General features: G+C 39.6%; 1 protein-coding gene and 1 pseudogene across 1 annotated transcript; both read left to right on the top strand.

The window, feature by feature from the left end:
* Positions 1 to 3,075: 3,075 nt before the first annotated feature.
* On the top strand, positions 3,076 to 20,076 carry LOC137579637 (uncharacterized). Its single transcript, XM_068293410.1, has 5 exons — positions 3,076 to 7,490; positions 7,553 to 8,421; positions 17,966 to 18,395; positions 19,485 to 19,761; positions 19,912 to 20,076. The coding sequence occupies exons 1-5, from the start codon at positions 3,076 to 3,078 to the stop codon at positions 20,074 to 20,076; spliced, it is 6,156 nt and encodes a 2,051-aa protein (XP_068149511.1).
* A 191-nt stretch (positions 20,077 to 20,267) lies between these two features.
* On the top strand, positions 20,268 to 23,460 carry LOC137579636 (NADH-ubiquinone oxidoreductase chain 2-like; annotated as a pseudogene).
* The last annotated feature ends 3,316 nt before the right edge of the window (positions 23,461 to 26,776 follow it).

Below are 26,776 nucleotides of genomic sequence, written 5' to 3'. Positions count from 1 at the left end.
GTTGCATCTTAACTCATAATAATCGAGAATTAAAAAGACATCTGGATCAAATTAGAAAACAAAATTCCGTCTCGATTGAACAATACAGGAATGACATGTGTGAAACTAATGTGGAAAGCAATACCTTAACTGGTGAGTACGAAAATGTTAATGAAAATAATTCCAGCTTGGCTCAAACGGAACCGCAAAGGCCCATACCTACAGAAACTGGGAGATGTTTGAGACCACGTAAAGATGGAAAAGTAGTTAAAGAATAGAGTAAAATGTCAACAAGTTTCCCTCTTTTTGTACTTCTGATCAACTTTAAGTAGGGGCGTGTTATGTATATTTATTTTATATATTTGTATATAATTTATTTAACAACATTGGAATGAAACAAATGTAAAATGTGGGAACTTTTATTGTTATAAAAGTTAATGAAATGAAAACAGGTGAAAAATAAAGCACATTATACGTGAAGAAGCCAAGGAAGAAAGACGAGCTTTTTAATTTATGTCTTTATTAAGACACTACAATAATTGTCTTAATGTTAGCTTATTTTATATACTCTAAACACCAACATACTCCCGGCCGTTGAACACCTGTCCAAAGTTGACCGCAAAATTGCTGGGGGCTGGGCTTACTGCAGCAGGTATGGGATTGACGATCCTCACGGTTGTCTGCTCTGGACCATTGTGTCTTGGAGGTTGTGAGCATCTTCTTATTCCATATACCATCACAAGAACCAATGGAATTGTTAGCGCTACGTAGGAGACGGTCTTCTGGTAATTTCCAGTTTTGCTTTGTTTCCAGTTTCCTTGAAGGTTGCTTAGTTCGTCGTAGCTTAGCTGCATCTTTGTGAATTTTGTTGTTGGCGCTACTTTTGTTGGGCCAATGCTAAAAATGCCAAATCGGACATATGATAATTTCATTGTGTCTGTCGTAGTTATACGGTGACCTGTTATTAGTATAGCAGAACTCCTTGCTGTGCATGTCGGGTCTAGGGTTAAGACCTGGGTAGTGTTCTTAATAGTGACACTTTGTATATTGTCGTCACAGGTCACTGCGAGTTCAATTGGTCTAGTGGTGGCAAAAATCCACTGATTTTTGTGATACATGTCATACCACACGAATGACCGGTTTGTGTGTTGTATTTGACAAGTTGATGATTTTGTATTTTTTGAATAGCTGGAACTCACAGTTGCTATTAGACGTAAACGTCGTTTGTTTATCAAAACAAGTATATTGCTCGTTGTTGAGCTGATGGCATTGTTCCAAATCGGCTCTCGAGAGCCCAATGTATTGATTCTGTTCCTTGTTGACAGCAATGATGGGAATTTTAATGTTCATGATTACAATCCCATGAGTTCCAATTGCTGGAATGGGTACCAGGTTATACAGTTGCACTGCCTGCGTTGACACTAATGGAAATATAACCTTAAATATTACATGATTGTTTGCGATTGTGCCTTGTGCCTTCATTAAGCCATATAATTGCAAGACGTCATTATCTGGAACTGGCAAATCCAAACCAAACGGAAGATGTCTCTTAAGTTGGTTCAGATGTTCCCGAAGCTGGCCTGGTGATAGTAGTAACGGGCTTATTTTGCTATGATGGGCTTCTGTAAATACTCGGGAAATTTCGGTCAATGTGAAGGAGAGCATTTCCTGTCCGTATCTCTGAGTTGACATGCTCGAAGTGCCTCTGCATTGCGGTGCATGCCTCTGGAACCTTCATTAACACGCATATTTCTCCAACCTTTACTACTCCGTCTGAAAATGTCTTCACGGCGGCCCAATATGGTTCAAGATCGTAAAATGCCACAATAGTCCAGTCAGACGTTGCCATCCTTCCTGTGCCTGGTTTGGGCTTGAATCGAGTTATATTAGTTCTTTGAGCAAATGCTATAGGAAGTAACAACAGCATTAGGCAGATCGTCATCGCCAACGGTGGCAGACCGATCGGCAAACGTCTTTTTGTCTCTGGTTCTGCGGTGTCCTTGATACCAGGGTCTACTCGGAAATTCGATTCTGTGTCATCTGCCTCGATTTTACGTTTTGTCGCCGTTTCTCTAAGCAAGGGAGCCAATTTATGGATAGCCCGCTTGTAGGTGCCTCTGGCTGTTTTAACGTCTACCACGCGGACGTATCCATCCAGGCCTGGATATAATTTCACAATTCGTCCAATTGGCCATTGCAAAATTGGCACATTATCCTCCTTTAGAATTACCATCATGCCTTCTTTGACATTGTTGTTGCGGTGCAGGCTTAATTGCCGCCCCGCGCCAGTAGAAAGGCTTACCCAACGCGCCCCTGGTTTTTATTCTCTCTCATTCGAAGAAGAACAGTTAGAATTTACTTTGTCTTTGCTTGCACTTATGACAGAGCGGCGGCCCGCTATGACGGCGCGCCAGTCACAGAAAATTAGGCAAGCAGGAAAGACGTGAAAAGGAGAGAAAAACACAAATGTAAGATAAAATAGAAACATGTGAGAAATTTGAATTAACATTGAAATAAAGATTTCAGCCAACCGATCTAACCGATCGATATGCCCACAAATTGTGCAACTGAATATAGCGCAATACAACACAAAACCGGCGTTTAATTGTTTGGTTAGAGGGCTCGGGGTATATGTTCGACTCGCGAACCTTTTTGGAGCTGTCCCACGTCACGACCTGAACATTTTCTACATCCTGAAATATTTATTTCTTTGGCTCCAGAGATATTAGCAGAGTCTGAATATCTCTGAACCACGTGGATTGGAGTGGAATCTTCCAGAAGCTTCCTTCGTGAGAGCGACCGCGGCAGACGATTACATGCCGGCTCGCTGAGAGAGGAAGAGAGAGGGAGATAGTAAACGTGGAATCTTCCAGAAGCTTCCTTCGTGAGAGCGACCGCGGCAGACGATTACATGCCGGCTCGCTGAGAGAGGAAGAGAGAGGGAGATAGTGAACGTGGAATCTTTCAGAAGCTTCCTTCGTGAGAGCGACCGCGGCAGAAGATTACATGCCGGCTCGCTGAGAGAGGAAGAGAGAGGGAGATAGTGAACCACGTGCAAACAGGCAAACATAACCTCATTGTTACGCAACATATGAAATGAGCAACAGTGATAGAGTACCAGTTCAACCTAGCGCTGAGAGTCAGGAAGACGGCGCTGAGGCGACTGAGAATGGAGCGGTCTCAAGCGACAAAGAAACTGATACACCAACGATGTCAACGCCATCCAGAGGCGACGGTTTGTCAGTGCAACAAACGATTCTTAATGGAATGTTCGAGAGTCACGCAGGAAACGGTACGGCAATTAAACGGCCCAGTAAAATTGATCTAGCTCCGTGGTCCGTACCTGCGTTGGCGCAATCGACTATTCAAGGAGTGAGTCTACCTTTTCTGGCCAATACAGCTAATCTTCATAACGGATTGTGGACCCAAGGACAAATGAGTAACGCGGGTGGAATGCAGCATGGACCTGGAAGCCAACTGCCGGCTACCGGACACTTGACGTTAAGCCCTGGAGTGCACTCTACGGATTTAGGACACAAGAAAACTCTATTGTCATCGGAACAGATAGCGGCCCGCCAAGTACTGAACAAAGACTTACCCGTGTTTTCCGGTAAGCCAGAAGAGTGGTTGTCGTTTATAAGCCACTACGAACAATCTACTGAAAGATGTGGAATTAGTAACGAAGAGAATCTTATTCGGCTCCAAAAGTGCTTAAAAGGAGCGGCTTGGGATGCCGTTCGAGGAAAGCTAATGTGTCCAGAGACGGTGCCGTATGCAATCGGTACGTTACGGATGCTTTATGGAAGACCGGAGATTATTCACTCGAGCCTTCAAAGGAAACTAAGAGAAGAACCAGCGGCACGCTCAAATAATTTGGATTCGGTTATTCAGCTAGCCTTGGCAGTGCAGAACTATTGCGCGACACTGGTCGCAATTGGGCTTAAAGAGTATCTGCACGATCCAGCTTTACTAGGCGAGCTCGTCGAGAAGTTGCCGGGAGAATTGAAACTCGATTGGGGAAGACACCGAATGACTCTAATTGGATGTGTGGCTAACTTGTCTATCTTTGACAATTGGTTGTTTGGCATTGCAATGTGTGCCTCAATGGTTACGCCGTATACAGTTCCAGCTAAGGATGGAGCAAAGAGAACCAAAGAGCGAATTTTTCTGCACAACGAATTGCAAAGTGGATCTAGTCAGGAATCGAAAACACAAGAAGTACGCATCCGGTTGTGTCCCAAATGTGCAGGGAGTCATAACGTAGCAGACTGTCGCCTCTTTCGAGAAATGAGCATAAAGCAGAGAAAGGAGTTCGTGCGGCAAAAGAGGCTCTGCTATTGTTGTTTTGATCAGCACGTGATACGGAATTGCAAAAGTAAAAGAAGTTGTGGTGTCGATGGGTGCAGGCAGATACACCACTCGTTGATCCACGAGACAGCGGACTACAAGGAAAGCAAATCGCAGTGGCAGACGAATGAGGATGATAAACCAGTTCATCCACCAATCTTATTCCATGGAGATATAACAAGCAAGGCTTTATTCAGATATATGCCAATCACGTTATACGGAAGGAAGCGAAATTTAGCGACATATGCCTTACTGGACGAGGGAGCCGCTTGCTCTTTGATTGAAGAAACTCTGGCAGACGAGTTAGGACTAGATGGCCCGGCCGAAGAACTGTGCTTAAAGTGGACCAGTCAAGTCACTCAAACGGAAAGCGCGTCCAAGTATGTGAGTGTCGGAGTGTCGTCGATGTGTCAAGGTGCGACGCAATTTGAACTCAAGAGTTTGCGCACGGTACGTAAGTTAGACTTGCCTACGCAAACAGTTACCGACGAACTGGTAACATCGAGAAAGCATCTACAGTATTTACCAAATTTAAGTTACTGTAACGTAAAAGCAAGCTTAATTATTGGTCTGGATAATTTGAAAGTTTGTGTGCCTTTGGAGATACGGGAGTCCGAAGGAGACGACGTGGTCGCGGCGCGCTGTAGATTGGGCTGGTCTGTGTATGGCCGGCACAGCGACGCCGCTCCAGCGTCCCCACACATATTGCACATATGTGAGTGCAATGAAGCGAGCAGCATGCGCGCTTTGGATGCGTCAATGAAAGAATACTTTGCTATGGAGTCCTCGGGAACACGTGTGCCAAGTAAGCCATTAAGATCGAAAGACGACGAGCGCGCGTTGCAGATTATGGAGGCGACCACAAGTTATTGCCCGATTGACAAGCGTTGGCAAACTGGACTGTTATGGAGGTTCGACAGAGTAGATCTACCGGATTCATACTCGATGGCCATGAGGCGTCTTCAGTGTTTAGAAGCGAAAATGGCAAAGGACATCGATCTTAGAAGCTTTATGTTGGACATTATGCAAAGCTATGAAGAAAAGGGATACATCCGGAGATTAACAGAAAGTGAGCTAAATAAGGGTAAAAGTTCATGGTTTCTTCCTATATTTACAGTCACTAACCCAAACAAGAACAAGACGAGGCTGGTCTGGGATGCAGCTGCGAAAGTCAACGGCACGTCATTAAACGATGTCTTGCTAAAGGGCCCGGATATACTGGCATCTCTAGTTGGCGTGCTAATACGTTTTCGGGAGCGACCAGTAGCAGTGGCTGGTGACATAAGTGAGATGTTTCACCAAGTAAGAGTGCGCCCAGAGGACCAGACGGCTCAGAAGTTTCTATGGCGCAATGGAAATTCGGCTAAGGCGGCAGAAACGTACGTGATGCAGGTTATGACATTCGGGGCTTCCTGCTCGCCGGCCTTAGCTAATTACATAAAGAATCGCAACGCAGAGCGGTTCAGGAAAGAATCTCCAAGAGCTGTTGCGGCCATTTGTAGAAACACGTTTGTCGACGACTGGCTCGAGTCGACAAACACCGAAGACGAGATGACGGAGTTGGCCATGGAGGTGCAGAGAATTCACTTGGAGGGTGGATTCAACATGAGGCGCTGGACCTCGAATTCTGCGAGCGTAGTGAGAGCGCTCAAGAACAAAGAAGGAGACGTGCCTAGGGAGGTGGGATTCCTTGAAAAAACGCAAGATAAGGTTTTAGGCATGTGGTGGCTGCCCGTGACAGATCAACTTACGTATGTAGTCAAGCCGGATTTGCTTGAAAGAGCATCGAAAGACTATCCGACCAAAAGAACTGTTTTAAGTGTGGTTATGTCAATTTTTGACCCACTTGGATTGCTTGGCTTTTTCACTGTTCGTGCTAAAATTATTTTGCAGAATATCTGGCGAGCAGGAACGGATTGGGATGAGTCTCTTCAGGAAGAGGACCAAGCAGACTGGAAAACTTGGGTGAAGCTGTTACCCAAAATCAACGAAGTGAGGATTTCAAGGTGCATGCCGAAGGTTTGTTGTGCAAGACGAGTACAACTTCACACGTTTGTGGACGCCAGTATCAACGCTTATGCAGCGCTTGTGTACCTGCGAGCAGAAGTGGATGGAATAGTCCACTGTTCCCTGGTAGCGTCTAAAACACGAGTGGCCCCCTTGAAGCCAGTCTCAATACCACGGATGGAACTGATGGCTGCTGTTTTAGGTTTACGGCTGACGAAATTCATTGAACCTGAACTCTCAGTAACAGTATGTCAGCGTATTTTCTGGACGGATTCTAAGGACGTTTTATGCTGGATTAGATCAGATGCCCGCAAATACAATCAATTTGTGGCATTGCGAGTTGGAGAAATTCTGGAAGACTCTGACGTGCTATCTTGGCGATGGGTGCCCACCCAGCATAACGTTGCAGACGATGGCACGAAATGGACAAAGATGCCAGACATGACCGGGAATTCAAGGTGGTTTGTTGGCCCGAGATTCTTGTATGAACAAGAGACACAATGGCCTAGCATGGAGCAGAGCCCGAGCAAGACGAGTGAAAGTATTTTGCACCACGAGGAGAAAGTCAAAGGGAACTCTAGTTTGGCTTGCATCACACCGGATCCGGAACGATTCGGAACGTTGGAAAAGCTACGGGCGGTACAAAAGCGAGTTCTAAACTTTTTGCAAGGCATATGTAAGAGGCCTTGCGGAGAAAAACTGATGAACATTTTGGCTATAAACCGCGATGTGGAAACCGATGCAGTTTTTATTCGTGCATGCCAAGAAGAGGAGTTTCCAGAAGAGATCAGATGCCTAAACCAAGGACATGGCATAACAAATAGGAAAAGTAAGCTATTTAAGTGCACTCCTTACCTGGACGAGTTAGGAGTGCTACGTATCAAAGGACGAATAGACAGAATTGAAGGCGTAGATATGGACACTAAGCGACCCATTATACTACCGCAAAAGCATAGAGTAACGTTTCTGATTGTGGAGTACTATCACAGGAAGAATTACCATTTGCACAATGAAATTGTCGTTAACGAGGTACGACAGCGGTACTGGATAACCGGCTTACGCGCTTTAGTGAGAAAAGTCGCGAACGCCTGTGTAGCGTGCCGTATACGAGTGGCCCGACCAGTGCCACCAAAGATGGGCGATTTACCAAAGGAGAGGTTATCGCCGCACACACAACCATTCACTTTTACTGGAGTGGACTGCTTCGGCCCATTTGAAGTCGCAGTGGGCCGCAGGCACGAGAAGAGATGGGGCGTGTTATTCACATGCCTTACGACCCGAGCGGTACACCTAGAAATTGCTACATCACTGTCAACCGACTCATTTCTTTGCGTATTGAAGGCGTTTGTAGCCAGAAGAGGGTGCCGCGTACCATACTATCGGACAATGGTACAAATTTTAGAGGAGCTAGCCGCGTATTGAAGGAGCACATAGAACGGATATCAACTTCAGCTGTGGAGCAGCAGTATCCAACGTTGGAGTTCAAGTTTAACCCTCCCAGTTCACCGCACATGGGCGGCGTTTGGGAGCGACTGGTACGTTCTACTAAATCTATACTTTCAGAAATACTGCCAAAGGCCGGCCTGAAGGAAGAGGTGTTAAGAGGAGCGTTTGCTGACGTAGAGCAAATTTTGAATTCAAGGCCTCTGACGTATGTGCCTTTAGAAAGCGCCGAATCGGAAGCATTAACGCCGAACCATTTTCTAAAAGGCAGTTCTAGTGGCCTACGTGAGAACGGTTCACTGGAACAGTCTGGTCCGCAACTCGCAAAAGGGTATCGTGTTGCCAGCCAAATTGCCGACCGTTTCTGGAAGAGGTGGCTAAGAGAATATCTACCTACAATCACAAGGCGCACGAAATGGTTCCAACCACAGCTCAAGCCGGTAGCAGTAGGTGACGTGGTGATAATTGTAGACGATTCCGCTAAACGTAATACGTGGCCAAAGGGAAGAGTGATCGAAGTTCATCGTGGGAAAGATGGGCAGGTGCGAAGCGCAGTCGTTCGCACAGTAGATGGACTTGTTACGCGACCAACAGTGAAGCTGGCCGTACTGAATTTGGAGAGTAATCCACCGCGCAAAGACGCTGGTGAATTACGGGGTGGGGAATGTTGCGGTGCAGGCTTAATTGCCGCCCCGCGCCAGTAGAAAGGCTTACCCAACGCGCCCCTGGTTTTTATTCTCTCTCATTCGAAGAAGAACAGTTAGAATTTACTTTGTCTTTGCTTGCACTTATGACAGAGCGGCGGCCCGCTATGACGGCGCGCCAGTCACAGAAAATTAGGCAAGCAGGAAAGACGTGAAAAGGAGAGAAAAACACAAATGTAAGATAAAATAGAAACATGTGAGAAATTTGAATTAACATTGAAATAAAGATTTCAGCCAACCGATCTAACCGATCGATATGCCCACAAATTGTGCAACTGAATATAGCGCAATACAACACAAAACCGGCGTTTAATTGTTTGGTTAGAGGGCTCGGGGTATATGTTCGACTCGCGAACCTTTTTGGAGCTGTCCCACGTCACGACCTGAACATTTTCTACAATTGTTATATGGTTTTTTCTACTTGGATGTACCCTGCAATTCTTGTAGGTACTCTTGAGACCATTGTGTCCAGAATGTATGCTTAAGCCGTTGCACTAATTCCCACTGTTCTGGAATCGATCGCTGTGTTACTGGCTCTGCATCTGGTTGGGCTACTAATGGTTCTCCGATCAATAGATGGCCTGGGGTTAGAGCTGACAAGTCGTTGGGATTGGCGTTAACGGACGAGAGTTCAGCACTGCTTCAACATTGACAATTAGGTAGACAGTTGTTCAAACGTAAAGTTTGCTGTCGATACGTTTTTTAACAGTAAATGCTTAGCAGACTTTACCGCAGTTTCCCATAATCCTCCGAAACGTGGAGACCGTGGTGGTATGAACTTAAATTGCACTCCTTTTTGATTGCAAAATTCCTTGATACTACCTGCTGCCGTTTCTGAGTGTATTGTATCGGTCAGCTCCTTAAGTTGGTTGTTTGCTCCAACAAAGTTTGTTGCATTATCGCAGTATAATGTTTGGCATCACCACAAATGAGGAGGTGGACAGGTCTCCGACCAACTCCAAGTGTACTGCCTTGGTTGCAAAGCATACAAATACTGCAAAGTACGCTTTGTCAGGACGTTTTCCTCGAACCTTATGGTGGATCCAGAATGGTCCTTCCTTATTTCCGTTGATACTGGTGCTTGTTGTAGCCGAGTTGCTACTCGTATGATTGAATGTTCATCCAGTATTAGTGGCAATGTTGCCACCGTTTTTTTGCGATCTAGCAGCTGATCAGGTCGTTTCTTTAAGTGCCGTAATTCATGTGCAAATTCTGTTTCTTGAATTTGCTTAATGATCACTCTCCGTGCTTGGTCCAACTCTAACTGAGCCGTTGGTTTCCTGTTCTGCTTGTGACAAAACCGTAGCACATACGCCACTATTCGCTGTAGCCGGTAAAACGAATTTCTGTGATTTACCGTATATATCCATTCACTCTTGTTGTTTACCGTGGCGGTCACCATGCTGAATATCTTGGTTTTCTTCTCAGCAGTGTCCATCGGGTGCTCTGTAGGCTTAAATGGTGCTGGCCAGCCACGTGGTGGTCCATGCAAAAATAGTGGTCCATACAACCATAATGTATGTGTGCTAAGCTGACCTGCTGATATGCCTCGAGACAGAACATCAGCTGCGTTGAGCGATGATGACACATGACGCCATTGCCTTGGATGTGATACTGCGTGTATTTTTGTCAATCGATTAGCCACGAACGTGTGGAAATGTGATGCCCGTGAATTAATCCACGGGAGTACTGCTGTGGAGTCTGACCAGAGAAATGATTCCGCACTTTCTGATCCTAATTGGAGATCTTGTGGAACTCTATCCGTGAGTTCAGCTCCAAGTACAGCTGCACATAGTTTCAGGGGCAGTGTCTGTTTTTCCAGAGGAGCCACTCTCGACTTGGCGCACAACTATCTGACCGAAATTTGGCCATTTTTATAGGTTGATCGGACATAGACTCCCGCACCAAACGCCTTTTCTGATGCATCAACAAATGTATGGAGTTCCTTTGTAGTGGGGACCTTGCCATTAAAAATATGCCTTGGAATTTTCTTGTGGTTTAGTGCTTGTACATCCTCTCGCTAGGCTTCCCATTGCTTCTCCAAATATGGCGGTAGGTCACCATCCATCTCAATTCGTTCGGTAGCAACATGTTGAAGAAACATTTTTGCTCTTACCACTACCGGTGCGAACAGTCCTAGAGGATCGAAGATTTGACCGACTTCAGATAGCACCACTCGTCTGGTTATTCCTTTTGTATGTCTTTTCTTTGGGTGCCCATATGATTCCCAATGTTTTGACACTTGTTTGTTCCAGTGTGTCACCGAGATTGATGTCAGCAATCGTATCTTCCTTTGGAATTTCCTTTAGAAGTTGACTGCTATTTGAACACCATTTTCGTAAGTTGAACCCTTAGGTCTCAAGATTTCTAGAAGCTCTTGTCTTATTTGCAGGGCTTCTGGTAAACTGTCTGCTCCTGTGAGACAATCATCAACATAAAAGTCATTTTTTTAATGCTGATGCTCCAGATGGGGCTGACGTGGTTTCATAAGTTACCGTTTTTAAACGACTTGAATCCTCTCTCCACACAATCATCTGATTGAATTGATCGGCAGGGTTTATCCAAACTTGACGATACATTTTTTCAATATCTGCCGTGAACACATATTTGTGTGTCCTGAACCGCAGAAGAATTGAGAAGAGTTGACTCTGTACAACTGGTCCAGGATATAAAATGTCGTTCAGTGATTTTCCTGATGTCGTTTTGCATGATGCATCAAATACAACCCTTAGCTTGGTGGTGGTACTTTCTGGTTTTAGTACACAATGATGCGGTAAAGTAATGGTTCTTGGGAATTTGTTCTCCCATTACCTGCTTCATATGTGCAAGCTGTTCATATTCTGACATAAATTTTACATACTCTTTTTTTATGTCTGGGTTCATTCGCCTCTCTAACGACATCAATCTTCTCCAAGAGATGACGCCTCTTCAGCAAATGGAAGCTTTACAATTAGTCGATTGTCCGCCGCCGTGTGTAGATTATCAAGGAAGAATTTTTCACAATACTCTTCCTCCGGACTCCTGTACCTTTTTATTGGCTCTAGTGTGTCTAGCTGCCAGAATCGTTCTAGTGATTCCTCTGGATTCGTCATGTCTACCATAGGTGTGAAGGAGGCTGACGTTGACATATTAATTCTGCCAGCAATAATCCATCCAAACTCTGAGTTTTGTAATGTTGGACGGTTTCGATTGCCCCGTCTCCTTTCTGGTAGCAGTATAGCAAAGTGATCATCAGCTCCCAACAGCATATCATTTTTTCCTGGTTTATCATATTTTGGGTCCGCTAATTGAATGTTGTCTGGTAATGTGACTTTCTGTGTTATTTGTTCTGTGGGTTGGTCACCTATTATGTGTGGCAATACAAATGCCTCAACTAGCATTGCGAACTTGTTGTATCTTGACCTTACAACCAAGCTTACTCGCGCCTTGCTTATCTGTGGTTGACCACCCCCTCCATTTATATGAACATGAGTCTCGCTAATTTTTAACGATAACTTCTTTACCAGTCTCTCTGAGACGAGATTTACTTGTGAGCCGCTATCCAAGAGTGCTCGAAATTCTCCTTTCCTTTCATTGATCCCTTTTACCAATACCTTGGCCGTTGCCAACAGAGTGTATTTTCTGCCAATTCCCCTCCAGGAGCAATTTTTTGCCATATGGTCCGGCTTGAAGCAATTGACACACAATTTGTGTCTCTGCACCCAATTAAGCCGCTCTGCTGCGGATTTGACTTTGAACTTTTAACATTGAAAGAGTTTGTGCTTTGCTCTTTCGCAGAAAGCACACAAGGTATTGTTTGTCCCAGATGCTGTTGCGCATGTCTTCCTTGGATTTGGTTTTTCAATGCTGCGATTTTCGTTTCTTGGTTTCCCAATCGCCTCTAATGTTAGGAAGCGCTGTTCCAAGAAGTATAGGAAGTCCTTTACTTCCTGCAGATCCCTTGTGTTGGAAAGAGATTGCTCATATAGTGCGTGGTTGAATTTATCCAATTTTCTTGTCATATGAAACATTATGACAGCATCTGACGATTCCATATTGACGCCTACATTTTTTAACCCTTTCCCAGCGTTGCCTGTGAGCAACATCAGCTGTTTAAGAGCGTACCATTTGCTCTTCTTTTTGTTTTTGTCTGCTCTTTCGCAATGATAACGGTGCTTTCAAGTATGTACCCAAAATATGTGAAAAAAAATACGTTTGAAGATCAGTTGGCAAAGTTATTTTCAATAAGCTGCAGGTGCATCGAATAAAAATTTCATATGAAATTTAGAAAAGTTTGTAAAGGAACTGTTATACACATCTAAAACATATATTACAGACAAAATTCGTTTGCAATATTATTAGATATAGACTTAACTTAACGGAGCTGAAGTTAAATTTGATAATCATAAATAAACAATCAGATGAGCAATTTTCAAAGTTCAATGTTGCTTGTGGGCAACCTTGGGCCATTGTGGTTATATTTATTTAGTTATTTAGTTATGAGACCGAAAGAGAAAGGTTTGTCGGATGAAGATGTTGCGAGAATTATCAACTTCGATTGGGATGCCTCAACTGACGAAGAAAGTGATAATGATATGGATGACATTTCTGCAGTGCTGGAGAAGAATTTGGAAGGAATCGTGGAAAGAGGGGAAACTTTAGAGGTTGACCTTCTAGAAAATTTGATTACGGAAGAATGTGAGGCGAAATCTTGTTTTGTTGTGGATAACTGCTTTAAAATAGTTGACCCCAAGACACTAAAGTGGAGAAACAAGCCATTTGTGCCTCCAGATATAAGTTGGGAAGGCAGTGCTGAGAAAGACGCCGATTTGAAGACGCCAGAAGCATATTTCTGCACATTTTTTGATAGGAAAGTTATTGATTTGATAGCAAATCAAACAGATTTGTTTGCAATGCAAGAACACGGCTTAGAGCTGAAATGCACTGGTGATGATATCAAACGCTATATTGGTATTTTGTTGTACTTGGGTGTTCTAAAATTACCGCAACTCAAAATGGCACGTTGTACGTTGGTGAAGGCACCTGTCCAGCTTATGGCTTGGGCATATCTTCGGATGTTGTCTTATACCTGGCAAAAGGTCTCCCCAAGAACCAAAATTTCAAGCTCTACTTTGATAATTGGTTTACGTCAGTTAGCCTTCTGATCTCATTGAAGGAAATGGGTACATTTGCAACAGGAGCTGTACGTAAAAACCGCATTAGCAATTGTCAACTACTATCAGATGCTGAGTTAAAAAAGCGTGGAAGGGGAACTTTTGATGTAAAATGCGAAATCAACAAGAATCTTGTATGTGTGAAGTGGTTTGACAATAAGCCAGTTCAAGTTTTGTCTTCTTGTGAAAGCCATGAACCCGATGGAATATGCAAACGTTGGAATCCAAAAGATAAAGCTTATATTGATGTTCCTAGACCTGCGATTGTTGCTTCGTACAATAAGGGTATGGGAGGAGTAGATTTGGCCGATATGCTATGGAGCTTTACAAGGTCAACCACCGTTCAAGGACATATGTATATATAAGATTTTAATTGGTGCCTTGGTACTTCTGTTACAAACGCGTGGCTATTGTACAGAAAGCATCTAAAATTGCCAAATCCGAGGCAAAAGCATTTTCCTCTTATAAAATTTCAGTTAGAAATTGCTTACTACCAATACCTCGTTCGAAAAAAAGAGTGGTCGAATGTTGATTGGACTAGCTCTGAAGCAATCCTGAGCTCCCCATCAAGCAGCGTGTCTTCTCAACCGTCAAAAAGTTCAAGTTCCAGCCAAATCCTTCAATCTCCCAGCGAAATGATAATATGGAACATTGGGTTGTATTTGGTAAAAGAGGACGTTGCAAATTGTGCAAGACTGAGACACCAATGTCCAAATGCCGTAAATGTAAAGTCAACCTTTGTTGTAATAACAACAAAAACTGTTTTTTGACTTTTCATACCTAATTATTTGAAATCAATAAAAATCATTTAAAGTTGTTGAAAAAAAAATTTCTTTGTTTTGTATACCACCATGGCCCAATGTTGCTCACAAGCAACTTTCCGTAGCCCCCAAACCGGTGGGCGTGGCGACTTAAAATTTTGTCCTAAATTCTTCTAAAATTGATATAAAAAGATTGAGAGTAAAAAAAAATTTTCATTCCACAGGAAAAAAGTTGGGGTCGAAAGGGTTAAGGCTTGCAATGATTCAAAAATGTTATCATGCAAATTCTTTATCGAAGCTGCGTCATTTCCCACATTTGGGTGATCAAACAGCTTTGCCAGTATGGCTGTTACTAGAACTCGTTTGTTATTAAAACGTTCCTGCAACACTGACCAAGCAGTGTTGTAATTGGCTTCTGCTAATTCCAGGTGCCGTATCAACCTCTCTTGCTTCTCCAGAAAGGTTTGATTTTAAGTACCACATTTTCTCTATCGTGGATACATTTGACTCATGAACCACCTTTTTATAGATGTCATGAAATTGTTGCCATTTCAGATAATCCCCATCAAATTTTGGAATGGGAATTTTGGGTAGTTGCATACAATACAGGTGGTGATTTTATCACTACATTTTCTGCTGGTGCCACACAGAATTTTAGCATTGTATTTTCTGCGGCCACAAACGTAGCTATATTGTATCCGGCTTCGGTCGGATTTTCAGCTAGCCGATGAATCTCATAATGGATTTCTTCAATTTGCATCCATAATTTGTCGATACCGATTTGTAAGTCATTTTTTCTTCAGGCACAATTTGGCTTAATGTCTTGGACAATGAATCCAGCAGAGCACTTTGCTTGCGAAGCAGTGGTTTAATCACGGCTTGCTCTTCCTCTCGTTGGCGAGCTTGTCTCTCTAGTTTTATTTTTGCCAAATGGTCCTTCCAATCTTCCACTATATTAGATACAACCGCCTTCATTTTGCTGAAATAGTCCGTTACAAAGTAGTCATCTTCAGTTGGCACGTTATTTAATTTGTCCATCAACTCCTGATGACTTTTCTCAAAGTTCTCCCACATGTATTCCAGGAGCTTAAGTTTCTCCTCGAAATAAGATGGCTTCGTTTTTCTGGCAAAAGAATCTTTTTTGGTATTCCGAATGAAGGCCTGGATTGCCTCTCCTCGTTCTGTCTGCTGTTTATAAAACTCCTCCATGTTGTTTTTTCCTTTTTTTTATGTAATTGCTTATCTGTACTAGTACTTGACCCGATGGGAGTTTATTTATTTTGTCAAAGACAGGGAACGCTCCGACTCGTTCCTGAAATTGGTCAAGTGTAGCACAAATAAGAATAAGAAATAAATCGAAGTCGCCTTTTGATTAGTGTTTTAACAATAGTTTATTTTTATTTTCAATATACCTATTTTTTTACACTGATAAATGCCACGACAGTGACCAATTTCTGAGTTTCTTTTCTTTGTTTCAAAAATTGCTGACCAATGCAAACTATGTACTCGTGCGTACTACCTGGGTTACTGACCGAGTTAACTAGGTCAGATATTGCTGACGCCAGGGAATGCAACAGAGTTTATGAGTTGATCTCCTCGTTGACTCAAATCGTTGTTAAATGTTTTTGACAAAGTGATCGCCTAGTTCATCATCTCTTATTCAATGGGTATGCTGTGCTACCCCGTTGCGGAAAACCAACTCCTAGTTTTCCAATAAATTGTTTTATTCGCCAAGGTGGCTACGCAATGATTGCCAAGTTAATCAATTGCGATGTTTCTCGTCGGGACCCCAGATTGATGCCCTCGGAGTGAGATTACAAAGGTAGAGATGGGGCCAAAGACACAGCGATGCACACCCGATGTAGCTTCATTTGGTATCTGATCTTACTAAGAATAATGCATTTCTTTTATAGTACAAAATAGCGAGCTCACCAGTGCATAGTTCGACACAGTGTTAGGTCAGCAAAATACGTCTTTATTGATAATAGCTAACCATAGCAGCTTAATTAACTAGGTCTTAATTGTTTACTGCTGACCATATCAGCTCTACTTATGACTGATGAGCCATCGATATCTATAATCGGGTTACATACTTAATTGACATACATTTCCTTTTGTTCTATATTATAATTGTCTTAATTTTAGCTTATTTTATATACTCTAAACACCAACAGACAGACTTTTTGGCTTCTACAGACAGGAAAGCTGAATTATAAGTCCTAGACTCACTATCTTGGGTCTTATGTCCGATAATACTGCTTCTTTAGCCATTGGTTTCTACAGACATGAAAGCTGCGTTATCTGTCCTAGATCCACTATCTTTGGTCCTGTGTCGGCGACATAACTTTTATAGCCATAAAAACTGAATGATGTCTTCTAGACCCACCATCATCGGTCTTTTGACAGACACCTTGGCTTCTACCGACATGAAAGCTGCGTTATCTGTCCTAGATCCACTATCTTGGGTCCTGTGTCCTGCGATATAACTTCTATAGTCATAAAAACTGAATGATGTCTTCTTGACCCACTATCTTCGGTCTTTTGACAGACAACTTGGCTTTTGCAGACATGAAAGCTGCGTTATCTGTCCTAGATCCACTATCTTTGGTCCTGTGTCGGCGACATAACTTTTATAGCCATAAAAACTGAATGATGTGACAGACACCTTGGCTTCTACCGACATGAAAACTGCATTATGTGTCCAAGACCCGCTATCTTGAGTCCTGTGTCCTGCGACATAACTTCTATAGCCTTAAAAACTGAATGATGTCTTCTAGACCCACTATCTTCGTTGTTTTGACAGACACCTTGGCTTCACCCGACATGAAAGCTATGAATACATAGCTACATCGGGTGTGCATCGCTGTGTCTTTGGCCCCATCTCTACCTTTGTAATCTCGCTCCGAGGGCATCAATCTGGGGTCCCGACGAATCACTAAATCTGATTATTATCCCCTAATAATACAAAAATCTTTTTAAAATTAAAATAAAAATCAAATTAAATAAAAATAGTCATACTTTAATATTAAATTATTATAAAAATACAAATAGATATATATATATATATATAAATGTTTAATATATTATTATATAGCTAACATTAAAGAATAAAAAATTTCGCAATTCAAAAATTTATACATATAAATAAATTAATTCTATATATAAAGATTTATCTAATATTTATTACATTTATATAAATATATAAATATTTAATAAAATATTATATATTTATATATAGTTGTAATTTTACTTAACATATATATTGTTAAAAAAGTAACGTTCAAGAACTTTCCAGAGCAATGCACACATGTATTCTAATTGCGTATGTATTTGAACGCATACATCTATCTATCTCTTTGTTGTATTTGAATACTGCGCTTGCCCGACTGAATTACTGGCACGCGCAATTAGTCTCTAATAAACTTCTGAGTTGTACGGACGTGTTACTATTCTTTTATTCTGCCTGCGTTATTCGGGTTGTGCGTCTCCTCCCCCCTCAACAGGTTATGGGCCCAGGGCACGGTTTTGAATAGTAAAGTAATGAAGTGATATATTTAACGATTTATATCAGAGAGCATTAAAGCTACGAATAAGTTACGAACTTTATTCGGGAGAAGAGACTCAAAAGACATTATTAGTAATCTGTACCACATCGAGAAGTTGCACGAAAAGAATTATGATTCTTGGAATATACAAATGCGCAGCGTGTTGGTGCATTCAGACCTGTGGGATGTAACGGCTGGAAATTTGCCCACGGTGGAAGGTGTCGATCTCGGAGGATTGGATCGGAAGGCCCTAGCAAGTATTACGTTGAGCGTAAAACCATCGCAATTGGCATACATAAAAAATTGTTCAACGGCATTTGAGGCGTGGACAAGACTACGAGATGTCCATCAGCCAAAGGGACCGGTGCGGAAGGTATCGCTGTACAATAAGTTGCTAAGCTTACGCATGACAGACGGTCAAGATATGCCCAGTTATATAAATGGTTTCTCTGATGTGTTAGATCAGCTTGCAGGCACCGGTGTACAAATAAATGAGGAGTTACGAACTATCATTTTGTTATCGAGTTTACCACCAGTGTATGAGAATTTCGTTGTCGCCATCGAGGCGCGCGACGATTTGCCCAGTTTTGAAATTCTCTGCATAAAATTAAAGGAGGAAGCAGAACGAAAACGTCTAACTGTAACGAAAGAGAATGGGCAAGAGGAATTTGTTGCTATGCAGAACGGAAACAGAAATCAAAATGCACGCACACAGAGAAATCGTTCGCAAATTACTTGTTACAAATGCGGCAGGCAAGGGCATGTCAAAGCACAGTGCGGCAAAGAGAGAGTCGATAAAAAAGAGAAAGAGTACAAATACACTGAGAAAATGGAGAACAAGCAATGTAGCTTGATAAATGCTTTGGAAGCAGAGAATATGAAAAGAGAGAAGTGGTGCTTGGATTCTGGTGCGACGAGTCATATGTGTTGCGATAAGAGTATGTTTTCAGATTTCTCTGTACATGATGAGAAGATCAGTCTGGCAGATGCGGGGTATTTACGTGCAGAAGGCAAGGGAAAAGTCACTATTCGGACTGGAATATGTAAATTAACAATGAACAACGTGCTTTATGTACCAGGGCTGGCAGGAAACTTTATGTCAGTGGCGCGTGTTATTGAATATAACAGTGTTGTACATTTCGAAAAACATATGGCCAAGATCATACAAAATGGTGAATGTATTTTAGAAGCAAAAAAGATAGGCAACTTGTTTGTTTTTGAAGCTGAATCGGAAAATCTTTTTGCTGCTGTCGGAGAAGATGTATCATTGTGGCACAAACGCTTTGGTCATCTTAATTATAAAAGTCTGACGCAAATCGCAAGTAAGGGCTTGGTACGTGGGCTAAGTGTGACCAACTTCGCGCCCAATACTCCATGTAAGACATGCATGGTGAGTAAAATACATGTTCAGCCATTTCCCAAGATGACAGAAAGTCGGTCCAGTGAACTTTTACAATTGGTTCATAGTGATGTCTGCGGACCTTTTGGAACAAAATCACTAGGTGGTTCACGTTATTTCCTAACATTTATTGATGACAAATCTAGGCGAACTTTTGTGTATTTCCTCAAGGGCAAAGATGAGGTTTTTGGCAAGTTTCTGGAGTTCAAGAGTCTAGTGGAGAGGCAGACAGGGAAGAAGCTAATGTGTATCCGCAGTGACAATGGACGAGAATATGTGAACAATGCATTCGATGACTACCTGAAGAAAAACGGGATATTACGCCAGTTGACCATAGCGTACACTCCACAACAGAACGGCGTTGCGGAACGAGCTAACCGCACTCTGGTGGAAATGTCTAGGTGTTGGCACAGTCTGGATTATGTGAGGCATTGTGGGCAGAGGCTATATTTACAGCTGTATATCTGAGGAACCGTTCGCCTACAAGCGCACTGACAAACCAAACGCCAATGGAAGCGTGGACTGGCAAGAAGCCATGTATTAATCATCTTAAAGTTTTTGGTTCTGTTGCAGTTGCGCTATCCAAGGGTCACCAGGAAAGTAAATTCCGACCAAAAGGAAAGGAATATCGCATGGTGGGATATTCAAGAGAAGCAAAAGGATACCGATTATATGATGGAGAAACTCGCAAAGTGGTTGAACGAAGAGATGTTCTCTTTGATGAAAGAGATCCCTTAGAGCAAACTAATTGTACGACGGTTATGTTTGATTTGCCTGGACGCTATAGGCAAAATGAGATAGCAGATGCAAATCCAGAAATAAATGAAAGCGAGAGCGACGCATCAGAGGGACAGTCTGCTGAATCTGATGCTGACGAGGAATCGTTTCATAGTGCACCTGAAGAAAAGCTTGCACAAGATTAGAGCGAAATGCGGGTAGGACCTGGCAGACCACGAGTAATCAGAACGGGAAAACCTGGACGGCCGAGAAAACAATATAATATACTTGCTTCGATTGTGGCTGGTGAGGTACCAATTCCATCGACCTACGAGGATGCCATAAGTGGACCATATGCATCGCAGTGGCAAGAGGCAATGGACAAAGAGTTTGGAGCTCTGGTAAAAAATCAAACTTGGGAGCTGATAAACCTAACAAACAAACAACGAACAATAGGCTGCAAATGGGTTTTTAGTCTGAAAAAGAATGCGCAGGGAGACATTGAACGTTTTAAGGCGCGATTGGTTGCGAAAGGATGCTCGCAGCAGTTCGGTGTAAACTACACCGATACATATGCACCTGTATGTCGATTAGAAAGCGTAAGGTTTGTTTTGGCGGTGGCAGCAGAGTTGGATCTTTATTTACATCAAATGGACGTATGCACAGCATACCTCAATAGCGATCTGGAGGACACGGTGTATATGAGGCAACCCATGGGGTACACAGACAAAAATCGTCCAAAGGCTGCATTACATTTGAAGAAGGCAATCTACGGTTTGAAACAATCAGGAAGGGCATGGAACTCTAAGCTGGACGCTGTATTACGAGATTTGGGTTTTAAACCATGTAGTAGTGAGCCGTGTCTATACCAAAACCATGGTGAAGAAGACTTAACATTAATTCTTGTTTATGTTGATGATCTCCTTATAGCTTGTATCTGAAGGTTTTGTTGAGTTGAAGTATGTTTCGACTGATTTAATGATAGCGGATATTTTAACTAAGAATTTGCCAAAGAAAAAGCATAATGACTTTGTGAATATGTTAAATTTGAGTTAACTTTGTAAACATGGTTGCATTGAGGAAGGGTGTTAAAAAAGTAACGTTCAAGAACTTTCCAGAGCAATGCACACATGTATTCTAATTGCGTATGTATTTGAACGCATACATCTATCTATCTCTTTTTTGTATTTGAATACTGCGCTTGCCCGACTGAATTACTGGCACGCGCAATTAGTCTCTAATAAACTTCTGAGTTGTACGGACGTGTTACTATTCTTTTATTCTGCCTGCGTTATTCGGGTTGTGCGTCTCCTCCCCCCTCAACATATATATATAAAGAAAAAATTAATTATATAATAATATTTTTATATTAATTTTACAAAAATACTAAAATGTATTATTTAATTAAAAATAATTAAAATTTTAATTTACTAAAATTTAAAAAAAAAAAATAGTAAATACATAAAAAAAAAAAAAAGCGTGAATCCTTTGATAATAAATTGCCTGATAAAAAGGATTACCTTGATAGGGTAAATTATGTAGTATTCTACATTCATTAATTGATTTTATTGTTTTTTTTAAAAGGTTTTATACCTAATAGAATTAAACTATTTCTAAAAGTTTCAAAAACTTTTGTGCATCATACACCAAAGTATAAAAAGATAAGCTAATTAAGCTACTGGGTTCATACCCCATTTATAAAGGTTATAATCCTTTTCTTTTTAATTTTTAATAATTCTTCAAAAATTTTATTTATCTCAATTATAATTATTGGAACATTAATTACAGTAACTTTTAACTCTTGGTTAGGAGCTTGAATAGGTTTAGAAATTAATTTGTTATCTTTTATCCCCCTAATAAGAGATAATAATAATTTAGTATCTACTGAAGCTTCTTTAAAATATTTTTTAACCCAAGCGTTAGCGTCAACAGTTTTATTATTTTCTATTATTTTATTAATATTAAAAAATAATGTAAACAATGAAATTAATGAATCTTTTACATCTATAATTATAATATCAGCCTTATTAATAAAAAGAGGGGCCGCTCCTTTTCATTTTTGATTTCCTAATATAATAGACGGATTAACATGAATAAATGCCTTATTACTAATAACTTGACAAAAAATTGCACCCTTAATATTAATTTCTTATTTAAATATTAAAAATCTTTTATTAGTTAGTGTAATTCTTTCTGTTATTGTTGGAGCTATTGGAGGATTAAATCAAACATCTTTACGAAAATTAATAGCTTTTTCTTCCATTAATCATTTAGGTTGAATATTAAGTGCATTAATAATAAATAAATCAATTTGATTAACTTATTTTTCTTTTTATTTTTTTCTTTCAATTGTATTAACTTTTATATTTAATTTATTAAAATTATTTCATTTAAATCAGCTATTTTCAAGATTTTTTAATAGAAAAATTTTAAAATTTACTTTATTTATAAATTTTTTATCTTTAGGAGGATTACCTCCTTTTTTAGGATTTTTACCTAAATGAATTGTAATTCAAGAACTAACTTTTTGTAATCAATACGCTCAATTAATAATTATAATAATAATAACATTAATTACTTTATTTTTTTATTTACGAATTTGTTACTCAGCTTTTATACTAAATTATTACGAAAATAATTGAATAATTAACTTTCAAATTAATAATTTTTTAATAAACCTATTTTTAATTCTTTCTTTTTTTTCTATTTTTGGTTTATTTTTAATTTCACTATTTTATTTAATGTTATAAGGCTTTAAGTTAAATAAACTAATAGCCTTCAAAGCTGTAAATATAGGAATTCCTTTAAGCCTTAGTAAATATTTACTCCTTCAAAATTGCAGTTTGATGTCATTATTGACTATAAGACCAATTGATTAAGAAGAAATATTCTTATAAATAGATTTACAATCTATCGCCTAAACTTCAGCCACTTAATCGCGACAATGGTTATTTTCAACAAATCATAAGGATATTGGAACATTATATTTTATTTTTGGAGCATGAGCCGGAATAGTAGGAACATCTCTAAGAATTTTAATTCGAGCCGAACTTGGACACCCTGGAGCATTAATTGGTGATGATCAAATTTATAATGTAATTGTTACAGCTCACGCTTTTATTATGATTTTTTTCATAGTAATACCTATTATAATTGGAGGATTTGGAAATTGATTAGTACCTCTTATATTAGGAGCACCTGATATAGCTTTCCCTCGAATAAATAATATAAGTTTTTGACTTCTTCCTCCTGCTTTATCTCTTTTATTAGTAAGAAGTATAGTTGAAAATGGAGCTGGAACAGGTTGAACAGTTTACCCACCTTTATCAGCAGGAATTGCTCATGGGGGAGCTTCAGTTGATCTGGCTATTTTCTCTTTACATTTAGCCGGAATTTCTTCAATTTTAGGGGCTGTAAATTTTATTACTACAGTAATTAATATACGATCTACAGGAATTACTCTTGATCGAATACCTTTATTTGTTTGATCAGTTGTAATTACAGCTTTATTATTATTATTATCTTTACCGGTTTTAGCAGGAGCTATTACGATATTATTAACAGATCGAAATTTAAATACTTCTTTTTTTGACCCTGCTGGAGGAGGAGATCCTATTTTATACCAACACTTATTTTGATTTTTTGGTCATCCAGAAGTTTATATTTTAATTTTACCCGGATTTGGAATAATTTCTCATATTATTAGTCAAGAATCAGGTAAAAAGGAAACATTTGGATCTTTAGGAATAATTTATGCTATATTAGCAATTGGATTATTAGGATTTATTGTATGAGCTCATCATATATTTACTGTAGGAATAGATGTAGATACCCGAGCTTACTTTACATCTGCAACTATAATTATTGCTGTACCAACTGGAATTAAAATTTTTAGTTGATTAGCCACATTACATGGAACCCAATTATCTTATTCTCCTGCAATTCTTTGAGCTTTAGGATTTGTATTTTTATTTACTGTAGGAGGATTAACTGGAGTAGTCTTAGCTAATTCTTCGGTAGATATTATTTTACATGATACTTATTATGTAGTTGATTAAAAAGTCAATTTAACATTTTTCCCTCAACATTTTTTAGGTTTAGCAGGAATACCTCGACGATATTCTGATTACCCAGATGCTTATACTACATGAAATATTGTATCTACAATTGGTTCTTCAATTTCATTATTAGGAATCTTATTTTTCTTCTTTATTATTTGAGAAAGTACCTCAGCGACAAGTAATTTATCCAATTCATGTAAATTCTTCTATTGAATGATACCAAAATACTCCCCCTGCTGAACATAGTTATTCTGAATTACCTTTATTAACTAATTAATTTCTAATATGGCAGATTAGTGCAATGGATTTATGCTATGTATAGTATTTTACTTTTATTAAAAACAAATGTCTACATGAGCTAATTTATGTTTACAAGATAGAGCATCTCCTTTAATAGAACAATTAATTTTTTTCACGATCACGCATTATTAATTTTAGTAATAATTACTGTTTTAGTAGGATATTTAATATTTATATTATTTTTTAATTCATATATTAATCGATTTTTATTACATGGACAATTAATTGAAATAATTTGAACTATTCTTCCAGCTATTATTTTATTATTTATTGCTCTTCCTTCATTACGACTTTTATACCTTTTAGATGAAATTAATGAACCTTCTGTTATTTTAAAAAGTATTGGTCACCAATGATATTGAAGTTATGAATATTCAGACTTTAATAATATTGAATTTGATTCATATATAATTCCAACTAATGAATTAGCAACTGATGGATTTCGTCTTTTAGACGTTGATAACCGAGTAGTTTTACCAATAAATTCTCAAATTCGAATTTTAGTAACTGCCGCAGATGTAATTCATTCATGAACTATCCCTGCTTTAGGAGTAAAGGTTGATGGAACCAGGACGACTTAATCAAACAAATTTTTTTAGTAACCGACCAGGACTTTTTTACGGTCAATGTTCAGAAATTTGTGGAGCAAATCATAGTTTTATACCTATTGTAATTGAAAGTGTTCCTGTAAATTATTTTATTAATTGAATTTCTAATAATGTAAATTCTTCATTAGATGACTGAAAGCAAGTATTGGTCTCTTAAACCATTCAATAGTAAATTAGCGACTACTTCTAATGGTAAAAAATTAGTTAAAGCTATAACATTAGTATGTCAAACTAAAATTATTAACATTTTTAATATTTTTTAATTCCACAAATAGCCCCTATTAGATGATTATTTTTATTTATTATTTTTTCTATTACATTTATTTTATTTTGTTCTATTAATTATTACTCTTATTTACCTTCATCACCTAAATCTAATGAGTTAAAAAATATTAATTTAAATTCAATAAATTGAAAATGATAACAATTCAATTTTTCAATTTTTTTGTTTCCTTCAGAAATTTTTGGTTTATCATTAAACTAATTAAGAATATTTTTAGGACTTTTAATAATTCCTTCAATTTATTGATTAATGCCTTCTCGATATAATATTTTTTGAAATACTATTCTTTTAACTCTTCATAAAGAATTTAAAACATTATTAGCAGGACATAATGGATCAACATTTATTTTTATTTCATTATTTTCATTAATTTTATTTAATAATTTTATAGGATTATTCCCTTATATTTTTACTTCAACAAGTCATTTAACTTTAACTTTATCTCTTGCTTTACCGTTATATTTATGTGAGGTTAACATTATATTTATAGTAGTTTATTGTACATAATAATATTAACTGAAATGTTTAAATTGAGGTGTAGTACATATTTCTTTTAGAATAATAATTGATTTCATAACTGCCGAACGCTCTCGTAACCCGTTTATCTCTTGCCCGTTCTCGACGACGACTTCCCTTCGACTCCCTCTCTTCGATGCCTCTGCCTCTCAGCTGCTACACGACTCGAAAATAGGGGCAATCTCGGATCAGTGTGCCCATCTCGTCTTTACACTCGGCCCTCCTGATAATCGTCTTCTGACTCAGAAGACAGCAACTCGTCGTTCTCAGCCACATATCGCCAAAGTCTCATATAGTCCACGCTCGTAGTTGTCATCCTTGGCCCTTCACCATTGGTCGCTTTCTTTACATCGTACCGGCCGTTGCGCTTAGCTTTGATCACTTCATAGGGTCCCAAAAACTGACTTGCCAATTTACGGCCCGCTACAAACTGCGTTCTCTTTATAGCTACCAAATCGCCAACTTGGTAGATAGCTTCGCCTTTCCTGTTCTTATCATAGTTCCTCTTGTAAGTCGCCTGCGCCTTCTCTATATTAATCTTAGCCTCTTGTCTTAGCTTTTGACGCTCGTCGTTGAACTGATCTACTTGTTCCTCCTGTAATATATCCAGCAAACGGTCATCTATATGGTTACGCATTCTCGTTCCAAACAGGACTTCAAAAGGTGACATTTTCGTTGAAGAATGCATCGTTGTGTTAATAGCCTTCTGTACTTGAGAAACCGCTTTATACCATTTCGTGGGTTCATCTGCTGATATTTTTGCGATAATAGACAGGATACAACGGTTAACTCGTTCGATTTGGCCATTGCCCCTTGCTACTCCTGTGGTTGACAGTACATGCTCTACATCGTTTGATCGAAGGAATTCTTTAAAAGCGTTTGATGTGAAGGCCACCCCTCTGTCACTTATGATCCTCTCGGGAAATCCAAAAATGTCTGTCCATTCGTTGAGT

Source organism: Drosophila tropicalis, unplaced genomic scaffold, assembly GCF_018151085.1.
Source record: "Drosophila tropicalis isolate 14030-0801.00 unplaced genomic scaffold, ASM1815108v1 contig_745, whole genome shotgun sequence".
NCBI classification, from domain to species: Eukaryota; Metazoa; Arthropoda; class Insecta; order Diptera; family Drosophilidae; genus Drosophila; species Drosophila tropicalis.
This window is presented reverse-complemented; position numbering and strand designations above follow the sequence as displayed.